The 18,365-nt window shown below is 48.9% G+C and overlaps 1 protein-coding gene across 3 annotated transcripts in view; it reads left to right on the top strand.

The window, feature by feature from the left end:
• The window catches only part of ZBTB7A (zinc finger and BTB domain containing 7A), a 47,670-nt gene extending 33,655 nt beyond the window's left edge, over positions 1-14,015 (top strand). For all 3 annotated transcript variants that reach the window (XM_044419024.1, XM_044419026.1, XM_044419025.1), the window contains one exon: positions 1,939-14,015. In XM_044419024.1, coding sequence (XP_044274959.1) covers positions 1,939-2,395 — 457 coding nt within the window. In that variant the 3' untranslated portion in view covers positions 2,396-14,015. The remainder of the gene's footprint in view (positions 1-1,938) is intronic.
• The last annotated feature ends 4,350 nt before the right edge of the window (positions 14,016-18,365 follow it).

Here is an 18,365-nt window from a genome sequence, read left to right on the forward strand (position 1 = left end):
AACGAGGCCCCTCAGCATACTCCCCTTTGTGCAAGGATGGAATGGCTGCAGAGCTGGGTGTGGGGTGCCCAGGTCTGTCAGACACAAATCTGCATATGCCAATTTATTTACTTAATTATTTAAAGCTTTCCTACCCTATCAGTCCCAAAGGTTTCACTGATCTCTATAACTGCACAACAGTTTTGCAGAAGCCAAAGCCAGTTCATTTCCCATCCAAATCACCCGCAAAGAAAATCTTTTTCCCTTCTGTTAATTATCCCAACCCAGGTCATTCCAAACAGGTGTTCTTTCATTCCAATCAAATTGCAGCCTCTTGGCCTCCCCTTCCCCCATTTCTCTTGCACCCCCCTTCTGAGAATAAGCTCCCTCAGCCCAAGCAATTAAGCTTAGAGGACAAGTTTCCAAGCTCGTCTGTTTCTACGGTTCATGGCTCAGTGGGGGCATTTGTTGTGGGAAGGCTCCAGCATGTAGGGAGGGGTCAACCTTTCCTTCCTTAGCTGACATCAGCCGTGAAAAATGGTTGCCTGTGTGGAGAGTGAACTGAGATGGACACCCTGCAGCAGCTCCTGGGAGCGGGCTCAGGACCTGCTGCAAACCCCTGCCCAGTGGAGCCAGGAGGAGGAGGAGAGGGGGTGGTTTGTGGGGTGGGCAGAAGCGAGAGAAGGGCCTTCACTGACCCCAAAGGGAACTCCAGTCCACCTCCCCCCCTCCAGCTACTTTGGAATTCAAACCACAGCTGGGGAAAGGGTTAAGGGTGTGTAAATATCCACTTTTTTTTTTTGACAAATCATGTCTTTGTGGGAGACAATTGAGGGTGGCTTGCCTGTGCAGCCCCCAGACTCCTCCACTGGCCACCCCCCCGCCGTCCTTTGAAAGCACGTGTGCCGCCAGAGCTGCTGCTGCAACTTAGTTTAGTGTCCAGAGGCCTTGCCCTGCATGTGGAGGGCCCCAGCCCCTTGCAAGGCTTGTAAGAAGTTCTGTCCCGAACCCTGGAAAGCTGCGGGCTCTGGTGGGTTTGTATTTGCATCTCAGGACTGTGGGGACTGGAACTGTTTGCTTTTAAGGCAAGGGTCATAGTTGAGCTGTAGGGCCGAGCCATGATTGTGGAAGGGCCCAGCTTTGATCCCAGCATCCCCAGGAACAATCCCTCTCAGAAACTCTGCAGAATTCCTCTGCTGTGTGGTGTCTGCAATCCTGGGCCAGCCTGGGGGAAGGCAGCATCCTGTGTTCCCTAGATAGGCTGCTCCATCCCTTTCCAGCCTGCTGCTTTCCAGATGGACTGAATTATGGGCTTCGCTACCCCCTGCCATTCTCAGCACATCTGGGAAGCACCAGGTCGGGGAAGGTTGCTTGGCTCTCTCCCACCATCCAAGTCTCCTTTTCCTTCTGTTATTTTGTTGAGGTGACCCCTTTAGGGTCTTTTTTTAAAAAATCCTTTTGTTGTTCTGAAAGCTTCTCAACTTGCATGTAGTGTCCTGCCCTTGTTTTTTGTTTTGTTTTGTTTTTTTGGTAGCCCCATTTTGATTAGAAACCTCCTGGCACTGAACCCCCTTGTTCCAGCATCAGAAGCAACACTGATGCTGGGGAGGGAGACAGCCAGGCAGGCAAAGGGGAGCCGTTCCCAGAATAGCTGGTTTGATTTCTGCATTGCCCGTTAGCCTGATGCTCTCTGGGTCACTTAAATGGCCCAGCCAGATGTGCTCCAACAGAACCATTGGGTGGGTGAAATGCAGTAAAATCCACCCATTTAAAGGAACCTGGGGTGGGAGGCAGGAGCACCAGAGAATGCACCGGTGCAGTTCTTAAGACGGAAGGGCTGGAGAGCCTGGCAAAAGCGGCTGCAGCATCGTTAACTGCACCAGGTGAAGCGAGCGCCTCTGGGCTGCTGGATGGTGTCATGTGGCCCCAGTGACTGACTGATCTTCCCTTCCCCCACAGGCAGGACAAGCTGAAGGTGCACATGAGGAAGCATACTGGTGAGAAGCCCTACCTGTGCCAGCAATGTGGGGCGGCCTTCGCCCACAACTACGACCTGAAGAACCACATGCGTGTCCACACGGGCCTCCGTCCCTACCAGTGCGAAAGCTGCTTCAAGACTTTCGTGCGATCTGACCACTTGCACCGGCACCTTAAGAAAGACGGCTGCAACGGGATCCCTTCCAGGCGGGGGCGCAAGCCCCGGGTGAGAGAGGTGGCCATCGCGCCTGCCCCAGCCGCTCAGCCAGACGATGCAAGCCTGGCGGGCGGCGAAGAGGCCCCGGACGCTCCCGAGGCCGCCACCCTGCAGGACGGGCTGGACAAGCACTTTGAGGAGAGCACTAGCGCGGACGCGGCGCCAGGAAGTCTGAATGTAGCGGGGGGTTCGTCTGAGGGCAAAACGCAAGAACTCTCCTAAACCAAAAAAGAAAACAGGTGTCACAAAATCTAGTTATAACTTTCCTCCAGTTCCTTTGGAAAAATATGGTTTCCTCACCCTTTTTTGAGAAAACAAACTAATAATTAGCCTTATAGGTCTATAATATATCTCTGTTTTTTGCTCGTCCCCGTAATAGCCAGTTTATTGTAACCTCTTGTAGCCATGGGTTAATTTTCAGGTTCCCCCCTAACCTTGAAAACAGATGAGAAAGTGATCGATTTTGAGGTGAGGCTGAGAGGGAGAAGATGCCGCTAAAGTGTGAAATGAAGCTTCCAAGTGTTCAGTTTGTTAAGTTTTATAACTATATACACACACACACATTTTGGAGAGTGTAGTCTATTTTAGCAAAGCAGACTGTTCCAGAAGGACAGAGCCAGGAAGGGCAGCTTCTTGGCACGCTTAGGAAAGTAAGGAAGTTTGGGGAAAGATTTTACTCCTTTTGTCTCAGACGCCCACCACAAGCCTGAAGTATTCACTGCATTTTCCAAGAAAGTCCGTCCCCTTCCTCAGTTCTAATTAAATGGTAAGGGTGCTCGAAAATCATTTCCAGCATCTTGTTAAAAATGCCTGTCACCCAGCCCCTCAGAAGGTCCCCAGGTGGCCCGCTAGCCACCTGTTATCCAAACTATTCGGGGTGCAGACTTGCCAGATAAGTCACAGAGCAGTGGGCATATGTGGGTTCAGACTGTGGAGATGGGAAAGGAAGCACCCTTACATGTGGGGCATCCTCCCGATGTTTTCAGCCAGCTTCTCCAGGTCTTGGCCAGCGTGGCCCATGCTTGGGGTTATGGGGTCGCTGTCCAAAACATCTGGAGGACACCATTTGCCTGCCCCTGTCTAGGAATTCAGAGCCCCTGTGGTGGCCTTGGGAAGTGCTCTAGACTGGAAGCTTTGAGCATGTAGCAGTCCCTCCGTGCCTTCTTGCTGCAGCTCCAGAGTTGCAAACGCGACTTTGAAGCTGGTGGGGGCAATCTGGGGGCACAGCTTTGCCAGGGAATATTGGCAGTGCCTCCCCCTCCATGCAGGGGTAAAAGACATGAGCAGCCCAACTCTGCCATCCAAGTGGTTTGTGGGGTTAGGGGAGCCCAAAAATCCCACATCCAAAGGCCTCTGGGCTGCCACACTGGATGGTACCGCTAGAAGGTCAAGCCATTTCCTTCAAAGTTAGTCCTACAAAACCAGTCTCTGTGCAAGAGGATGCTCTCCGGCCCACCCCCCACCCCCACAACTCACAGCACGTGTTTCATGGCCTCCAAAACTGCTTTGAAACCATTTGCCTGAAGTAGCTTCCTTCGGGTGACACAGGTCACAGGGCTGGTTCGAGGACTCACTCTGGAGACCTGCTGCTTGGTGGATGAATTTCACCTCCTTCCTGTCCTGAGGTAGCCTAGGGGCTATCAAATGCAGCCAAACTCAGGGAGCTGCCATGCAAAACTGTTCAGATTAAACCATTTTTGGGGCTGCCCTAAAAGAGGATGGTTTGGTTCCAGCCAATTGAAGGGCGTCTTCTTCCATGCAGAGAACTCAAAAGGAATTTGTTTTGGAGAAAGTACATGTCTAGGTGGGTAGAAAAGTCCCAGCCTTAAAGAAATTACCTAAGCCGTTAGGGTATGTCTGCCCTCCTGAGAAGGGAGCTTGCAAATTGCCGTAAAGTCTTCCCGGCCCGCGCTGGCTTTCGTGAAGGCTGAGTTTGGCTCAGAGCTCTCCAGGACGCTCGCTCCGCACTGTGCAGCCTTGTGGAATGGAGCCCCCAAGAGGAAACTTCCAAAGGGTGAGCTGTCCCCGTTGGGCTGCAGTCCCTCCTCTGGGGTGGGGGATTTGACTCTCGGGAGCACTTCAGGCTTCACCCCAGATGGGAGCATCTGCGGAAGGCTTATCCTCAGATGGTCAAACAGCATCTGGGTGGGATGAGCTGGGAAAGCAAAAAGGCGGTAGCAGTGAGCAACCCCAACCAGCCTCCGTGGCCCTTCCCTTCTCCCTCTCCCTGGCCCCAGTGTCCCATGAGTTGGTCCTAGCTTAGCCTTCCAGAGCAAAGGTGGGTGTTTTTTCAAAGAGTGCCCCAAATTCTTAAGGCGTCGTTGCCTCCATGGAAGGGTGTGGGCTTGGCGCATGGAGAGCTTTGTGATCCACATTCTCTCCTGTGGCAGCCCAGAGAGCCACCCCCACCCCCCACATGGAAGTAGCAATCCAGAGAAAGCAACTGTTAGCCAAGGTTATCGGAAGAGCCCAGTCCCCTCCTGAGCTTAAAAAAAAAATAATAAAAGGACACCTTTTAGCCATTTCAGGATTTTATAAATGCACATTTTAAAAATGATAAAAAGAGAGAAAGATTTAGTAGTTGTTGTTTTGCAAGCACTTTTAAATTTTTTTTAATTTAAATATTAAAAAAGGCAAACTGGCTGAATGCAATTGAGCAGGGAGTGTGTGTGTTTTGTGAGGGAGCGAAAATGATGGGGGTTGGGTGGGAAGAGATGGATGCTTTATTTAATGCAGAAAAAAGCAATAAAAAACCACAAAAAATAAGATTAGAAACAAAGAAGTCTTAGCACTTTGAAATGGAACGGGTACTTTGAAATCACTTTATCTTAATTTAAAAGATATATATATATATATATATATATATATATTAAAAAAAGAAAGAACCGAATATGTTTACACGTTGAAACCATCTTTTACGGAAAGAAATTTATTGTTGCTTTATTGTTTTTATTAAAATAATTCCTAAAATTGAATTTATTTTTGTAAGAGAAAAAAAACACAAATATGTATATAGATATCTATATATTTGAGAGAAAGAGAGGAAAAAAACCTTAAATGGAACCCTCCATTTTGGTTTGCAGATTACTTCAGAAACAAACAAAACAGACAAAAACACAGGGAGGATCGGAGCTAATTAGATTCTGTGACACAGCAAAATTTAGAAAGAAAAAAAACACCCTCGGAAGTGATTTGCACTTCAGAAAACATAAAATATAAAAAAAGGAAGCTTGAATTTTTAAGCAGGAATCATGGGGTTATTTTGTGTATGGTTTATTTCCCCCCAGTTCTGTTATTGTTTTTCTTGGTTCTTGTTTTTCCATGTGTTAGACAAACAGTGCAGGCCTGCGTGTTTCCCACCCTCCAGACACACCTTCAGTCCCGGGACCACCTCCATCACAGACCGCCTCACACCTTGGGTCTCCATCACCTCCCACCCCAGGGGTGGTGCAACTCCACTTCCACCCAAGACTCAAACCTGAAATGTAAAACGGGCTTTGAGGCATGGCTTGCATCTGGTTTCGCTTTTGGGCACCTTCCATTGCCGGTTCCGTTTCTTGTTTTTAAGCCGACTGGACGCTTCTTGCATTTCCAGCTCGTGTTGGAGACATTTTCTCCCCTCCAGCTTTTCTCCTGACCCTCCGATTCTTTATTGCGCAATAATGATGATTTTCAAAGCCAGAAACAAGAAGTCTCTGTGGCAGTTTCCCTGTGGCCAGGAGGAACCCTGGGGCAACAATTGCTTACCCCGCTGCACGCATTTTAAAGCTGTGCTTCTAGCTAAAAAGAAAAAAAAAAAAGAGGACTTTTTCTGAAAGGAATCAGTGAATTTGGTTGACAGAATTGCTCATCTTCCCAGCCCCTTTTTGACCTTCCTGCCTTCATCAGCATAGAGAGCTGAAGGAGGTCCCGGACACTTAGAAGGATGTGGAACGCCCCCCCCCCCTCGGCTTAGCACTGACTTAAGCAATTGCATATGCAAAAACTAGTGTGGACTTTGTACATAGATAGTTAAATGAGATTCTTTATTGTAACCAAAAGTTGTGGTATCTCTTCCAGTTTGTTTAATGCCTCTGCCTCCACAACTGTTCATGTTTTGTGTGCATCTCTCTCTCTCAATCTCTCTCCCCCCTCCCTTCCCCCTTCCCTCCCCTTCCCCTTTCTCTCAAAGCCACCTAGCAGCCCTTTAAAAAGACAGGAAGATTCTCTTGCAGGCCTGCTGCCTTCGCAGTGAGCCATGGTGCAAAATTGAGCTTATTTTCATCTTTCGTTCTTCAGCGTTAGGGGGTTGTCTTCTTATTGTGTGAGCAAGAGCAAGTCCGAACACTGCAAACTTGGTAAGAAATCACAGCGGACTACATCCAGCCCGTCTGTGCTCTCCTTTGCCTCCCCTGCCCATAGCTACGCAATCCACCTGTCCTCCCAGAGGGAGCTGGTCCTCTCACCAAGCAGCCGCACGAGACAGAGTGGGAGTAGAGGACTGTGTCTGTGGGAGGGTGCAAACCAGTTTGGCCATTGTTGGATCTTCTTGTGGGCCCCAAAGGGGTTCCCATCCAGGGTGATTTGCTGACTCTCAGCCACCAGTCGAGGCTGCCCTGAATCGAGGCCCTCCACTGTGTCAGTAGGACAAACCGCAGCCCACCTGGCCACAAGCCCCTGTGCCCACTCACCTTCCTATCCCTCCCTGTTTCCCCTCTTGAGCATTTCTCTGTATCGTGTCAGTCCCTGCAGGGCTTTCTGGCTGATCCAGGGCGCCTGCACACACCACACCTGTCCTACGGAGCTTTAAGCTGGTTTTGCATCATCCAAGGGAATCCCAGGAAATGCAAAGAGCCCCCCAGGAAAGGCGGAAAGGGGCACTCACAAGGGTGAGCGCTGGGCACCGTTCCCGAACTATGGTTCCCGACAACCCTGGGGAAGCCATAAGTGGTACAAAACCAACCTAAATTCTAAGGCAACTTTGACCCAGCCCCTCTCCCCCACCTTCTGTTTCTGGTCAGAGATACCGCATCTTGTCTGTAATATTCCCCCCATTGGAGGGTTGAGGGTGGGGACTGGCATCCAGTGCGTGATTCTTGGAGCGGGGCTAAAGCTCCGAGCATCTGTGTGTGGGCAACACTTTAACACAAGCCTTTGATGCGTTTGCACTAAAACAAAAGTGAGCAAAAATGGTGTACCTTCTCCGTGTAGAGAGGCCGTCACGTCACGAGACATTTTGCCTTAACCTTCTTAATCCCCCTTTGTACAAGTGATGAACGAAAGACGAAATCTCTCGCATGCGGGGGTTCCCTTCCTCAAATCACATACTGTATATAAGGATTTTGATTTTATTTTTTAAATTATTATTTTATTTTGTATAAAAATAAAATAATATGCAGGTTGTGATAAAGTGTTGCCAAAGAAACTGTTGATTTTTACCACATTTCAGGAAGAAAAAGAAGAAAAAAAAGCTTCTAAATGATGTTGTCGCAGCAAGAACAATAGAAACAAATGTATTTCCCTTACTGACTTTAAAAAAGGACACAAAAGTTTGATCCCCAAAACGGTCAGCAGTGTAATTTCAGTCAATGGTTGAAGCTGTTCTTGTCCGGGTCTGTGTGTCTTCTACGTCGGTTTCTCTTGCACCTTTTTTTTGAGCGGGGGGTTTGAGGGGTTGCTTTTTCCACCATCCTTGTGCCATTGGAGATTCAAGAAATGTTGCAGGTGAGAGACATCCCTTGGAGGCTGGACTGGGGGTTACAAATGGAGTGAGAGGGATTTTATTGGAAAATAAGCTGAGTTGTACCAGAAACTGTTTGGCCCTCAGTGCTCAGCAAGGTTTGATCTAAAAATCAAAAGGCGCTACGTGGGACGGAGGAGATGGGCAACATTTCCCATTACCTGGTTGAGCCCCTGACCTAGAAGGACACACAAACTCTCTCGTTACCTTTGATCCTGTGACTGACCTTTCTGTTTGCACCTTTTCCCAAAAGCAGCTTCCTCTGAGGGGCCTTCTGCCATTGCAGAAAGGGGTTTGAGGTTTAGGGAGGCAGTTGCGGGCAGGCAAGGCGGCGTGGCACCGAAGACGGCTGGAAGCTGCACAGTGCCATGCGTGTCCGCACAGCACAGGTGCCCTGCGCTCTGCTCTTGCTTGTCTCCGAGTCGGCGTATGGCTTCCTGGCTGACTCTTTGTTTGCAGGGTCCCCATGGCAAGGCATGGGGGCGGCTGCTGGCAAGGGCATCTTCTCATATCCAAGGGCGAAGGGTGGACCGCAGGTTTTTGTTGTGACAGTGGAGTGTACGCTATGCTTCCTGCTCCAACGATGGCCTCCTTCCACGCATGCGGACATGTGGTTTTAGTGGGCCAGGCCCACCCGATCGCTGTCTCCCCCACTGCCCCCCAGTGTTGGATCATCAGAGACCCTTGAATTCCACGGAACTTGGATCTTCCACATTCCCTCTTTCCAAGAGAGCCAACACTGGCGGGAATTCTTGATCTAAAGGTAGAAGATGAGAAAGGGGCCAGGTTGTCATCCAGAGTTTGTTCCTGTGCATTACAAGCAGATTCTCAAACCGAGCCGTGTGGCTGGCCAGTTCCTCTGACCCACTGCTTGGCTGCGCCTTGAAGCTTTAGAAGAGAGGCCTTGCTCTGGACTGCGCTTGCACCGGTACCACTTTATCCACAACCCAAGCCCACGAAAAAGCCTTAAGCATAAGAAGACGGCGACACTGCTTTTTCAGGATATTACGGACTTTCCTTCTTTGCACTAATGCTGACCCATTGGATTGGGGAGAATCTCTTGCACTTTTTTTTAGAATGAGCTGGAGGCGCTTTGCCTGGGCAAAATAAAGACAGGGAAGGTTGCAAGCCGCACGCGGATGTATAGAAAGGGATCTTTCTCTGCTCAAAGGGGCTTCCTTCGTTCCTTCTCTTTTTAAACTCCCCTTTGGAACTGATTCTCTTTGTTCTCCCTTTGCTCTCCACTCAAGTTGGCTGGGGCAAAATCCATGGTAGGTTTTTCACCACTGGAGGGGACAGGTCTTTCTGATCTAGGCTTTGTTTGAGCTTTCATCCCACCTTTCGTGCAACTTCCTGACATCATCCAGAAAAGCATGGTGCAATTCTTCAGCGTCTGCAGAATTCTGTCCTGTCACATGTAATGCAAGCCATTGTTAATTCGATTCTCTTGATGCACCCAAAGTTTTAAAGTTTTTTCTGGTCACCCATGTCCACCTCTCCAACTCAAGCAGTCTAACTCTGCTATTTAAAATTTTACTATAGAGATCTATTTATATTTTCAGCAAATGTCAGAATTTTTATTTAAGTTAAGAGGAACACTTACTGTGTTGTTTAGCAGGGATGGAATGTTTTGTTTATATATATATATATATATGTATGTATGTGTGTGTGTGTGTGTGTGTGTGTGTATATATATATATATGAATGAATGAACATTCTGTTAGTTGTCCATTTGAGATTCGTTCCTTAGATTTTTAAAGTATCCCTTTTGTCTTATGGAGAATGTTAACACAATGCTTTACTGAAGCTTTGTTTTCTGAAAAGAATATATATATATGGTATATGAAAATATAGATGTACAAAGAGGGTTTAAAATTTATTCTGGGAGTGGGTCTTGCAAACTCTCTTGTCCCCTCGATCAGAAACCAATTTTTTTCTGATACAAGGAAGATAAAGGAGAAATTATGTCAGATGGGACACTTTTCCTACATCATATTATCCATACTTGATATTGTTAATTGTTCTATAAAGAGAATAATCTATCCAGAACACTCTAAAAATTCATCTTAAAAAAAAGACAACACAAAAACAAACCTTAAATGACTAATTTACTGTTGTTACGTGTGGTGAGCAAAAGCACAGAAAAGACATTCCATAGATTGTATGTTTGATAATTCTTTATTTAGGGGTTTTAAAAAAAGAGAGGTTTGGGAGACAAGTACAGAATATAAAATATAAAAATATATAATATAAAATGCACTTTTGCGGGGAGGGGCTTAAAAATAAAATAAACATATATATAATTTGAATGATGAAACTGCTCCTTCATTCTTGTATATAAGACCCACTTTTAAAAAGTAACTTGATTGTCATAATGTTGATAGCATATTTTTCTCATTTTAGTATAGTTTAGTTGTTCTCTTAAAGCTCAAAGAATTGGATGTTCTGAGCTGCTTTGGGGATGAACCCCCATAGATGAGACTGCCCAGTGGGGAAGTTGAACAGTTTTCTTCCAAGCCTTCATGTCAGTTCACGAATCACTTTTGCAAGGCTGCACCTTGCGAGAGTCCTTTAGAAAGCAGCACTCTGCACTCCTTGGAGGTGGGCAGCTGGTCATGTGCCCTCCAGTGGATCTGGACCAAAGTCTGTAGATGTGGCAAAAGTTGACCATTTCCCTTTGCATAGGTCAACTTTTCGCACTGATCCCCATGAGGCATCCTCTGGAAAGAAAGCTGACCAGATCCAGCTAAAATCTGTGCAGAAAAGTGCTTTGGGTAAGACCTGAGCAAACTGATTTCAAAAGAAATCACACAGTAGATGCCTTCCAGGTGTCCAAAGTGTATTTCTGAGGATTCTGGAGGGGCGGCAAGGCAAGCGGATGCTCAGCCGGTCCAAGATCAGATCTGTGTACTCTGGGTTTGGGTTGGTACACCAACACAACTGGCAGCAAGAGTTGGGTGATCCTAACAGAACTGCAGCACATGAATGCGTTTAGAAGTAAGGGTTTAAAACAAGACATGACTTTCAGCTCATTTCTAAATTAGGTACTTGAAGACTGGCTGCATCTGTCATTCCAAGAACACAGCCAGGCTAGGATCACAGGAAGGAATCCTCATTCAGTTTTCCTGCCAAAAATCGCTCCCTTCCCAAAGCCATTTGCCCCAATTTTTAAAATCATTCATTACTTTGAAAATGAAATTACAAATGCCTTATTCATTCTAAGCTGAGGTGACGTGTCGGGGGGGGGGTGTGTGACATGATTTCCCCCCCCCTGTGGTTGCTTTTACAAAAGGAAGACCGATAGCCAGCCCTCACCATTTTCTTACTTAAGTGTGCATTTAAAGCTGCTTCTGGATTGACTCTCAGTTCCATTGGCCTCCCTGTTTTGTTTTATTAATTTGAAAACAGACAGGTTTCTGGGACATGGACCTGTTGCAAACCTTTTGCAGCCAAAATCCTAGTTCTTGTGACTGGGAGGACACCATGTCATGTCAGACCTGTGGCTAAGGTTGTGTGGTCAGGCCTTGGGCTTCTGGTGGCAGCAAGGCATGGGGTCTCCTCCTAAGGCAGAGCAGTGAGAAATGCCCACTGCACCTGCAGGCCAGTGCACCCTTGCATGCGAGTAAGTCCCCTCCAGTTCAGCAGGACGTCACTGCTGTGCAGATGTGCATAGGCCTGGGTTGCCCACCGTGGCCTCCGCCCTATTTGCTGTGCTCCCTTGCTGGCAGCCTTGCTCAACAACGCCTGTTGCAGTCCCACACGTGGGACTCCAGACCCCATCACCACGATTCTCCTTTTCTGGAGTGCTCTGAAGAGCAGCTCTCCAGCGCTTTCAGCATGGACAATGCCGGCATGCAGGTTTGAGGGAAGAGAGTAAGAATGCAGCACCCGTTGCTTCACTCAGCTCACAGTCATAGGGTGGTCTTTCCCTCCTTGGCCCAGTCCACGCCATCCACAATTACACCACCTCTTCCAATTCATCCTCAGTTACCCAAGTCTCTGGAACAGAATTGTGCTGGAGGAGGAAGCTTTGATTTTGGCCTGGCTCCTAGCCAGACCGTGAGTCATTGACTAGCCCTCTGCTGTCCTCCTCCTCCTCTGGGAAAATAACTTCCTAACCTGGAAAAACTCTTGCCAAAAATCTTAGCTCCTAAGCGAGCTATTAGGTTTTCCCATGTGCCCCTGTGAGCAGCACGGGGAAGATGGAAGCCATGTTCTCCCAATTCTGGGATGCCTCGCAACTTTGCTCCAGCTTGGTCTTGCTCTGCTCAGTCAGGTTTCTTCTGGAAACGCATTGACCTTTCTTCATGGCGGTGCTATTTGTCTGCTACACTTCTTCCTACTTTTGAGCTGATTTGATTGCTTGGTGGCCGCAGCCCAATGAACCCCATGTTCTCCAGTACCATTCCAGCCCAGGGGACTCTTCAAGCGAGGCAGATACACAGCACTCCAGCCTTAGCTAGCAGTTAAGAGATGCAAGCCAAAGCGTGATCCAAAACCGTGTGCACAGAGCAGCGTTTGTGTGCTCGTGGGCTTTGTGAGGGGTGCAGATACCCTTTCCTTAAAAAGCTTTCCTGAGAAAGGATTGCAAAAAAGGTGCCTTCACATTCAGGGTTAGAGAAGGATTGATGGATTGGTGGAAGGGAGATGGGGTAGAGTAATCTTCACTCTACCAGTGGAATTCTGCAGTGGCTTTGGACTACAGTTCCCATCAGCCCTAGCCAGCATGGATAAGGCATGGTAGTTTTAGGCCAAATCATCCAGAAAAATGTGAGTGGCTGTCTCTTGAACTGTGTGGATTGACAACAATTCTGTTGAAAGTGACTTAAGCAGGGCTTCTCCCCAGTTCTCCTCAAGGGTTGGGTTCTTTCTTCTTAATGATTCCACTACCTGGACCAGCCATCCAAGCAACTTTTGCATCTCCACAGCCGTAACAATTGTCACGGCTTCTTTTCTGCCACTCTGACGGATTCACAGGAAACCAGTTGCAGAGCAAAGCTTGGGAGCTGGGGGCACCGTGTTCGTTCTCCAAAGTTAGACTTGCCCCAAAATCAGTTCCGTGCAGGTTTGTCCTGCATCTTGATTCTTTCGCCAAACGGCCGCTCTCGGGGGAGTTCTTTGCTCACAAGTGGGGCAATTTGGCAAGCTTGAAACTGGTGTGAAAAGTTATCCCTACCCCCACACCTCCAGGCTGGCCTTCTTGGAGAATGCTACAGGTGTCCCCAAAATGTTGCTGTTCCAGAGGGAAAATGACGCCTTAGCTGCACCCCTTTTTTCTGCCCAAAGACCCCCCCTTCCAATAATCCAGCACCAATAACTTATACAGCAAATATCTAAGAGCTTTTTGTTTTTAGTGTTTGCAAACTTGGCCATTCCTTTCAGGGGTACGTGAAGGTTTTCTCATCCAAGATTTCTCCTTTCCCCTGAAAAAGTTTTTTAAAAATTAAAAAACGCAAAGACGCATTCGGAGAAGATGGCTATCTTGCTGTGCTCTGTCATCTCCTTTTTCTGCAAACATTTATGTTGGAACAGTTTCCTCTCTTGGCCCCACAATACACATTTCACTGCAATTATTTTATAAGGTTGTCCCTTCAATCTTCCCATATGGGGTGATGAGTCCTCTAAAGCCAAGAACTTGGGCAGGTATTTTTTTACTGCCTCTGCTGGGAAATGTGGACATCTTTCTTAAGAGTTTCTTCTTCCTCCCTTTTCCCCCTAAATCAGCAACAGGTATTTCCTGACAGCTCTTTGAAAACATCCCCCCACCCCGCTTTGACAGATGTAGATCCAGGAAGAAATGAGGAGCTGAGAGGCTTTAGGGTTCTCATGCCGATTTTTCTAAATTTGGGGGAGGGGGACACATGTTGCGGTATACAACACTAACTTCAGGCTCAGGGTTGAGAGAAGAAAAGGCTTCTCTTTCCCTAGATATTTTGCATCTGTTTAAGAAAAAGAGTGAAAATTCACACACAAAAGGAAAAAGAAGTTACATTTGATTTTCTTCTCTTGTTCAGGATTGGTTGTTGACTAAAATCAAATCAATTGTATGTTCCTTTTTCCATATATTGTACTGTAATAGAGAACTGTTAATTTTTTGCACTAATAGATTTCTTTTCTCTCAAATCTTGGCTTTGTCTTCATTTCCTTGTCTGGGTGCTATTTAGTTAGTTATTTTCACATTGCTTGAATTTGGTGCCCCTTATCTAACATATAGAATCATAGAAACAGAGCAAGTCAGAAGGGGTCTCCTGGACCATCTAGTCTGACCCCCGGCTATATAGGTGCAGATCCTGCCCCATGCCTATTGGTACTGCTGGTGAAATTGGAAGACATTTTGATTATTCTGTTACAGAGATGCAGCTACTGCTTTTAGAATTGTTATCATATGTTGCGTAAAGCCTTCGTGAACAATCTCTCGGCCATCTAGGCAGCTGCAAGATTGCTGGATTCCCAGATACGATATCAGAAAATTGTTCCGACCACATCATTGGGAATCTGTGTTGCAATTGGCCCTTTGCAGCCAGCCATGAGCACAAGCTTGGAGAAGCTTTGGGGGGCCCGAGGGGGAAGAGGAGGAGACTGGTAACGCTGAGATAGGACATCTCTCTGCAGCACCTCCACCTCCTGTCCCAAGGTGCCAAATTTGGGTTGTGGAAATCTGCCCTCTGAGAGTTTTGTGGAACACGGGCTCAGCAGTGACAACCTGCCCAGCACAGGGTCGAAGAAGGCCTTTGTGGCAAAACTTGAAATACCAGCAAGGCACTTGGCTTTACCCGCGAAGGCCATCTCTTACTGTTTGTTAATGCCAAGGGGTTGGGAGGGAGGCTGTAGAAGAGGAGATAAAATACAAATGTGAGTTATGGCAGGGCAGGGCAAGACAGGCAGGCCTGTGTGGTTGGATGCCCAGAACCCTCTGGGTTCAGGGAGTCATTCAGAAACCTGGCCGAGTCTCTTTCCAGAGAGGACAGGAGATTTCTGTTTCAGAACAGGCGATCTCAGGGTACGAAGGCAGGATGTGTGCCATGGAAGCAGAATGGGGAGGCACTGGGAGGGAGGTGGTGGAGCCAAAAGCAAGGCTTCACAGGGCCTGACAAGCTGAGCAGCAACACCTTTGTGAATACAAAAGCTGCTCCTAGTTGGTGGCTCCGAATTGACTCTTTGCACATCTCACTGCCTTCCTTGGCTGCAGTTGTGCTGTAGCCACATGGTGGCCCCACATGAGCCAGAAGGGTGATGGCAGCTGCAGAAAGGGCAAGGACGTCTGTGCCTATATCCCTGGACCTGCAGTTTCCAAAACCTAGGGACTGACAGTTGGTGCTCACAGCTCTCCTTGAACCCTCTGAAGCAAAGAACAAGCAATCCAACTACCCTTTCATGTCCTCAAAGGGGTCAGCTGGCCCAGCACTCAGCGGCCGCAGCCCTGGGCCAGGCTGGCACTCCCCCTCCCACTGGCTCACCAGGCCACCTCCCTCACTTGCAATGCATCCCAGCAGCACCCCATCCTGAAAGCGGCTCCGTCCTCTTCCTCTTCAGCAGCAGAAAAGGAAGGCAGGAGCCAGCTCTGTTCCTCAGCTGCCAACTCCTTTTCACACTGGTCCTCTGCTGTGGCAGAAGTCTTGCTCCTACCCAGTCATCTCTCGAGGTATCAGTGCTCTGCACCCCACTTTGGTGGGTGCCTTGCCCCACCTGCTGACGGTCTGGGGGCTTCCAGCTTTTGTGTAGTTGCTCTTGAATCCTGAAAGGTTGCAAGGCCAGCAGGAAGAACTTTTAGATAAAATAGGAAGGCTTCTCTTTTTTTGCATAAATAAAATATTTTAACTACTAAATGTTGACAGAGTATTTTAAGAATTTTTTTTTGACGTGCCAGTTTACTTCCCTTTAAAATATTTGCAAATCTTTGTTTTTTGAGAAGTCATGATGGGAATCAGGCAATCTCAGCATTAATAGGGTGTAGTGCAAAATAAGTTGTTGATTTCTTGTTTTAAAAATTACGGTAGCTGCTGGGTGAATTCAAGTTGACCTATTGCTGCGGGTACATCACACCCTGGAAGACAGCAAGGGTGACTCTTAGGAAACGAGCACCAGCCTATTGGCAAAGGGGCTGCGCTTTGCAGAGTAGCAAGCCCGGTTTGAATCTTGCCCCTTTTCATGAACTCCTGAAGGGGCTGCCTAAGCCGCACTTCCTCTCAGCCTCCACCCCTCTCCCTACCTTGCAGGGTTATCATAAGGATTCCAAAGCCCTCTGCCAGGAGTGCCTGTCGCTGTTCATGCAGAATGTCCATGCAGTTGTGTGAGCGCCTTGCACAGATAAAGCCTGTGACAGCACCGCTCCAGAAGCGTCTGAAGGTGCAGGAGCACAACTTCTACCGCCTTTGTCCCATGGAGAGTGAAGAAACGTTTAGGGGGAGGGTCCTTCTTTGGTGACAGACGGCTGTTTCCCCACTTCGGACCCCTTGCTCTGGAAGTGTACCGCACGCCCCATCTTGCTATGGGATCGGACACTGTTCTGGACTGTATTCCACCCTGGCCTTAAAGTGGCTTTGCTAGCTCTTGTCGCACTAAGCTGCGCCTCGGTGCAGGATCGGAGGCACACGGGCTGCTTCTAATCCGCCTTTTGGGCAACTTACAGCCCAAGAGGCCTGCTAATGCTGGCACTCGCAGCGGATAAAGCGCCAAGCTAGCATTGCCGCTTAGCCAGGCCCCAAGCTGTCACCCAGCAGGGACTGGCGAGCAGATGGTGATGATTTGGCAGCCCACGAAGCAGAGGGGCCTGACTGCCCCATTCGCTGGGAACATGGAGGCAGAGGGAGTGCCTGTGAAGTTCCGGGGAGAAAGGTGGAGCCTCCATGGGCAGCAGCAGTCTACTTTTGGGGAGGGAACAAGGGAGTGGCTGTCCTCTTCCTGCAGCTGCATACACACATTTCGTTGCTTGTGGGGAGAAAGAGAGAATGGCAGGTTTTGATGGACTTTGGTTCAGCAGGCCTCTTCATGCAGCCTGTAGAAACCTGTTTGCCGGGCTCACCTCGGTGGCTTTGGGGATGAATGAAATTCCTCCTGGGTGGGGGAATTTGCCCCCCTTCCTCCCACGGTGCTTCAGGAAGATTAATGGGTGAGCTTCCCAAGTGGGACCCCAATCCTTCTTAATCAGTCTTTGAAGACACAGTCATAACTCTGCAGGGCTGGTGGTCCATTGCTGAACATCTGCGAGAGGGAGGGCTGCTTCCTGGGGGAGGTGGCCATGGCCAGCGAGAGCAGAAGGCAGAGGAAGCGTTTGTTGCCCCAGACCTTCATTTGTGCCAGGATTCCCCGGAGGCCTTCTGCACCCCCATGCGCAAGTGCTGTCCAGGAACTCTGGCTGAAGTAGAGGTGGAACCTCTGCCATATTGGATGCCCCAGTATGAGAGGGCGGCATGTGCCCCCGTTCCTCCTGGAAGCTCAACCGCTTCCGACAGCCTCGCCTGTGCTCTCCCTCTGGGGCGCCTGTCCAAGCCATGCATGGGAGGTGCTGCGTTGTGGCGGTTCCACTCGTGCCTGGACGGCCCGCTCCGGAGGGCCTGCTTGGGGTGCGTGGCTTGGCCACGCGGATTCTCCCACAGGGCGTTCCTCGGGGATCGGGGTGGCCCCCACACTATTTCGCACTATTTGAGACTGCTGAGCCCGGGAGCTTTGGGTTCCGTTGGCTTCAGCATGCGGATGACAAGCAGCTGCTTCCCCTTTTCATCTCCAGCAGGTGAAGCCGCGGATGGGCCAAGCCAGTGCCCGGCTGGGACAGTGGACGGAATGAGTCAGAACCAACGGGAGCTCGGTTCAGACATAAGAGTGATGCCATTGGCAGGGGAGCGGATGGAGGGTGTCAAGACAATCTGGGTGGGCTTGCACTCCCTTTGAAGGACAGGCTTGTAACTCTAGGGTTCTCATGGGTCGTCTTTGTCCTGAGAGGCCACAGTGGCTCAGAGAACCTTCCAGCTGCTTTGGCTGGTGGCCCTGGGACCAGTCACTGATGCTTGGGTAATCTCTCAAGTAGACTACTGCAATGCACCCTGCGTGGGGCTGCCCCTGAAGACTCTTCCGTGGCTGGATTAGGAACTGGGACTAGAAGGTCCCAGCACGTAGCACCAGAACTGGCCACTCCGAACCTGAGCCCACCCAGCCACCACGAGCAATACTGGAGGGCTTCTTCTGGACACCTCTGGGGAGACTCAGCCGGCAGCCCTCTCTGGAACGCCCTCCCCACTGAGACCCACCTGGAGCTGAGGCTGTCGTCTTTTTGCCGCCAGTTAAGACTGTCCTCCCCTCATCACCTCCGAGGGTGATGCCCAGTTCTCTCGTCAGAGCCAGCATCTTATTGCAAAAGTTTCAACGCTTAAATGGTTTAGATGTTACTGTTTTACTTTTTATTTTCTTGCTCTGTGTATGTGCGTGTGGACTGCCTAGAAAGATTCAACTAGTAGGAAATATAAACTGAAAATAATA

This window comes from Varanus komodoensis, unplaced genomic scaffold, assembly GCF_004798865.1.
Source record: "Varanus komodoensis strain SLA01 unplaced genomic scaffold, ASM479886v1 scaffold99, whole genome shotgun sequence".
Taxonomy (NCBI): Eukaryota; Metazoa; Chordata; class Lepidosauria; order Squamata; family Varanidae; genus Varanus; species Varanus komodoensis.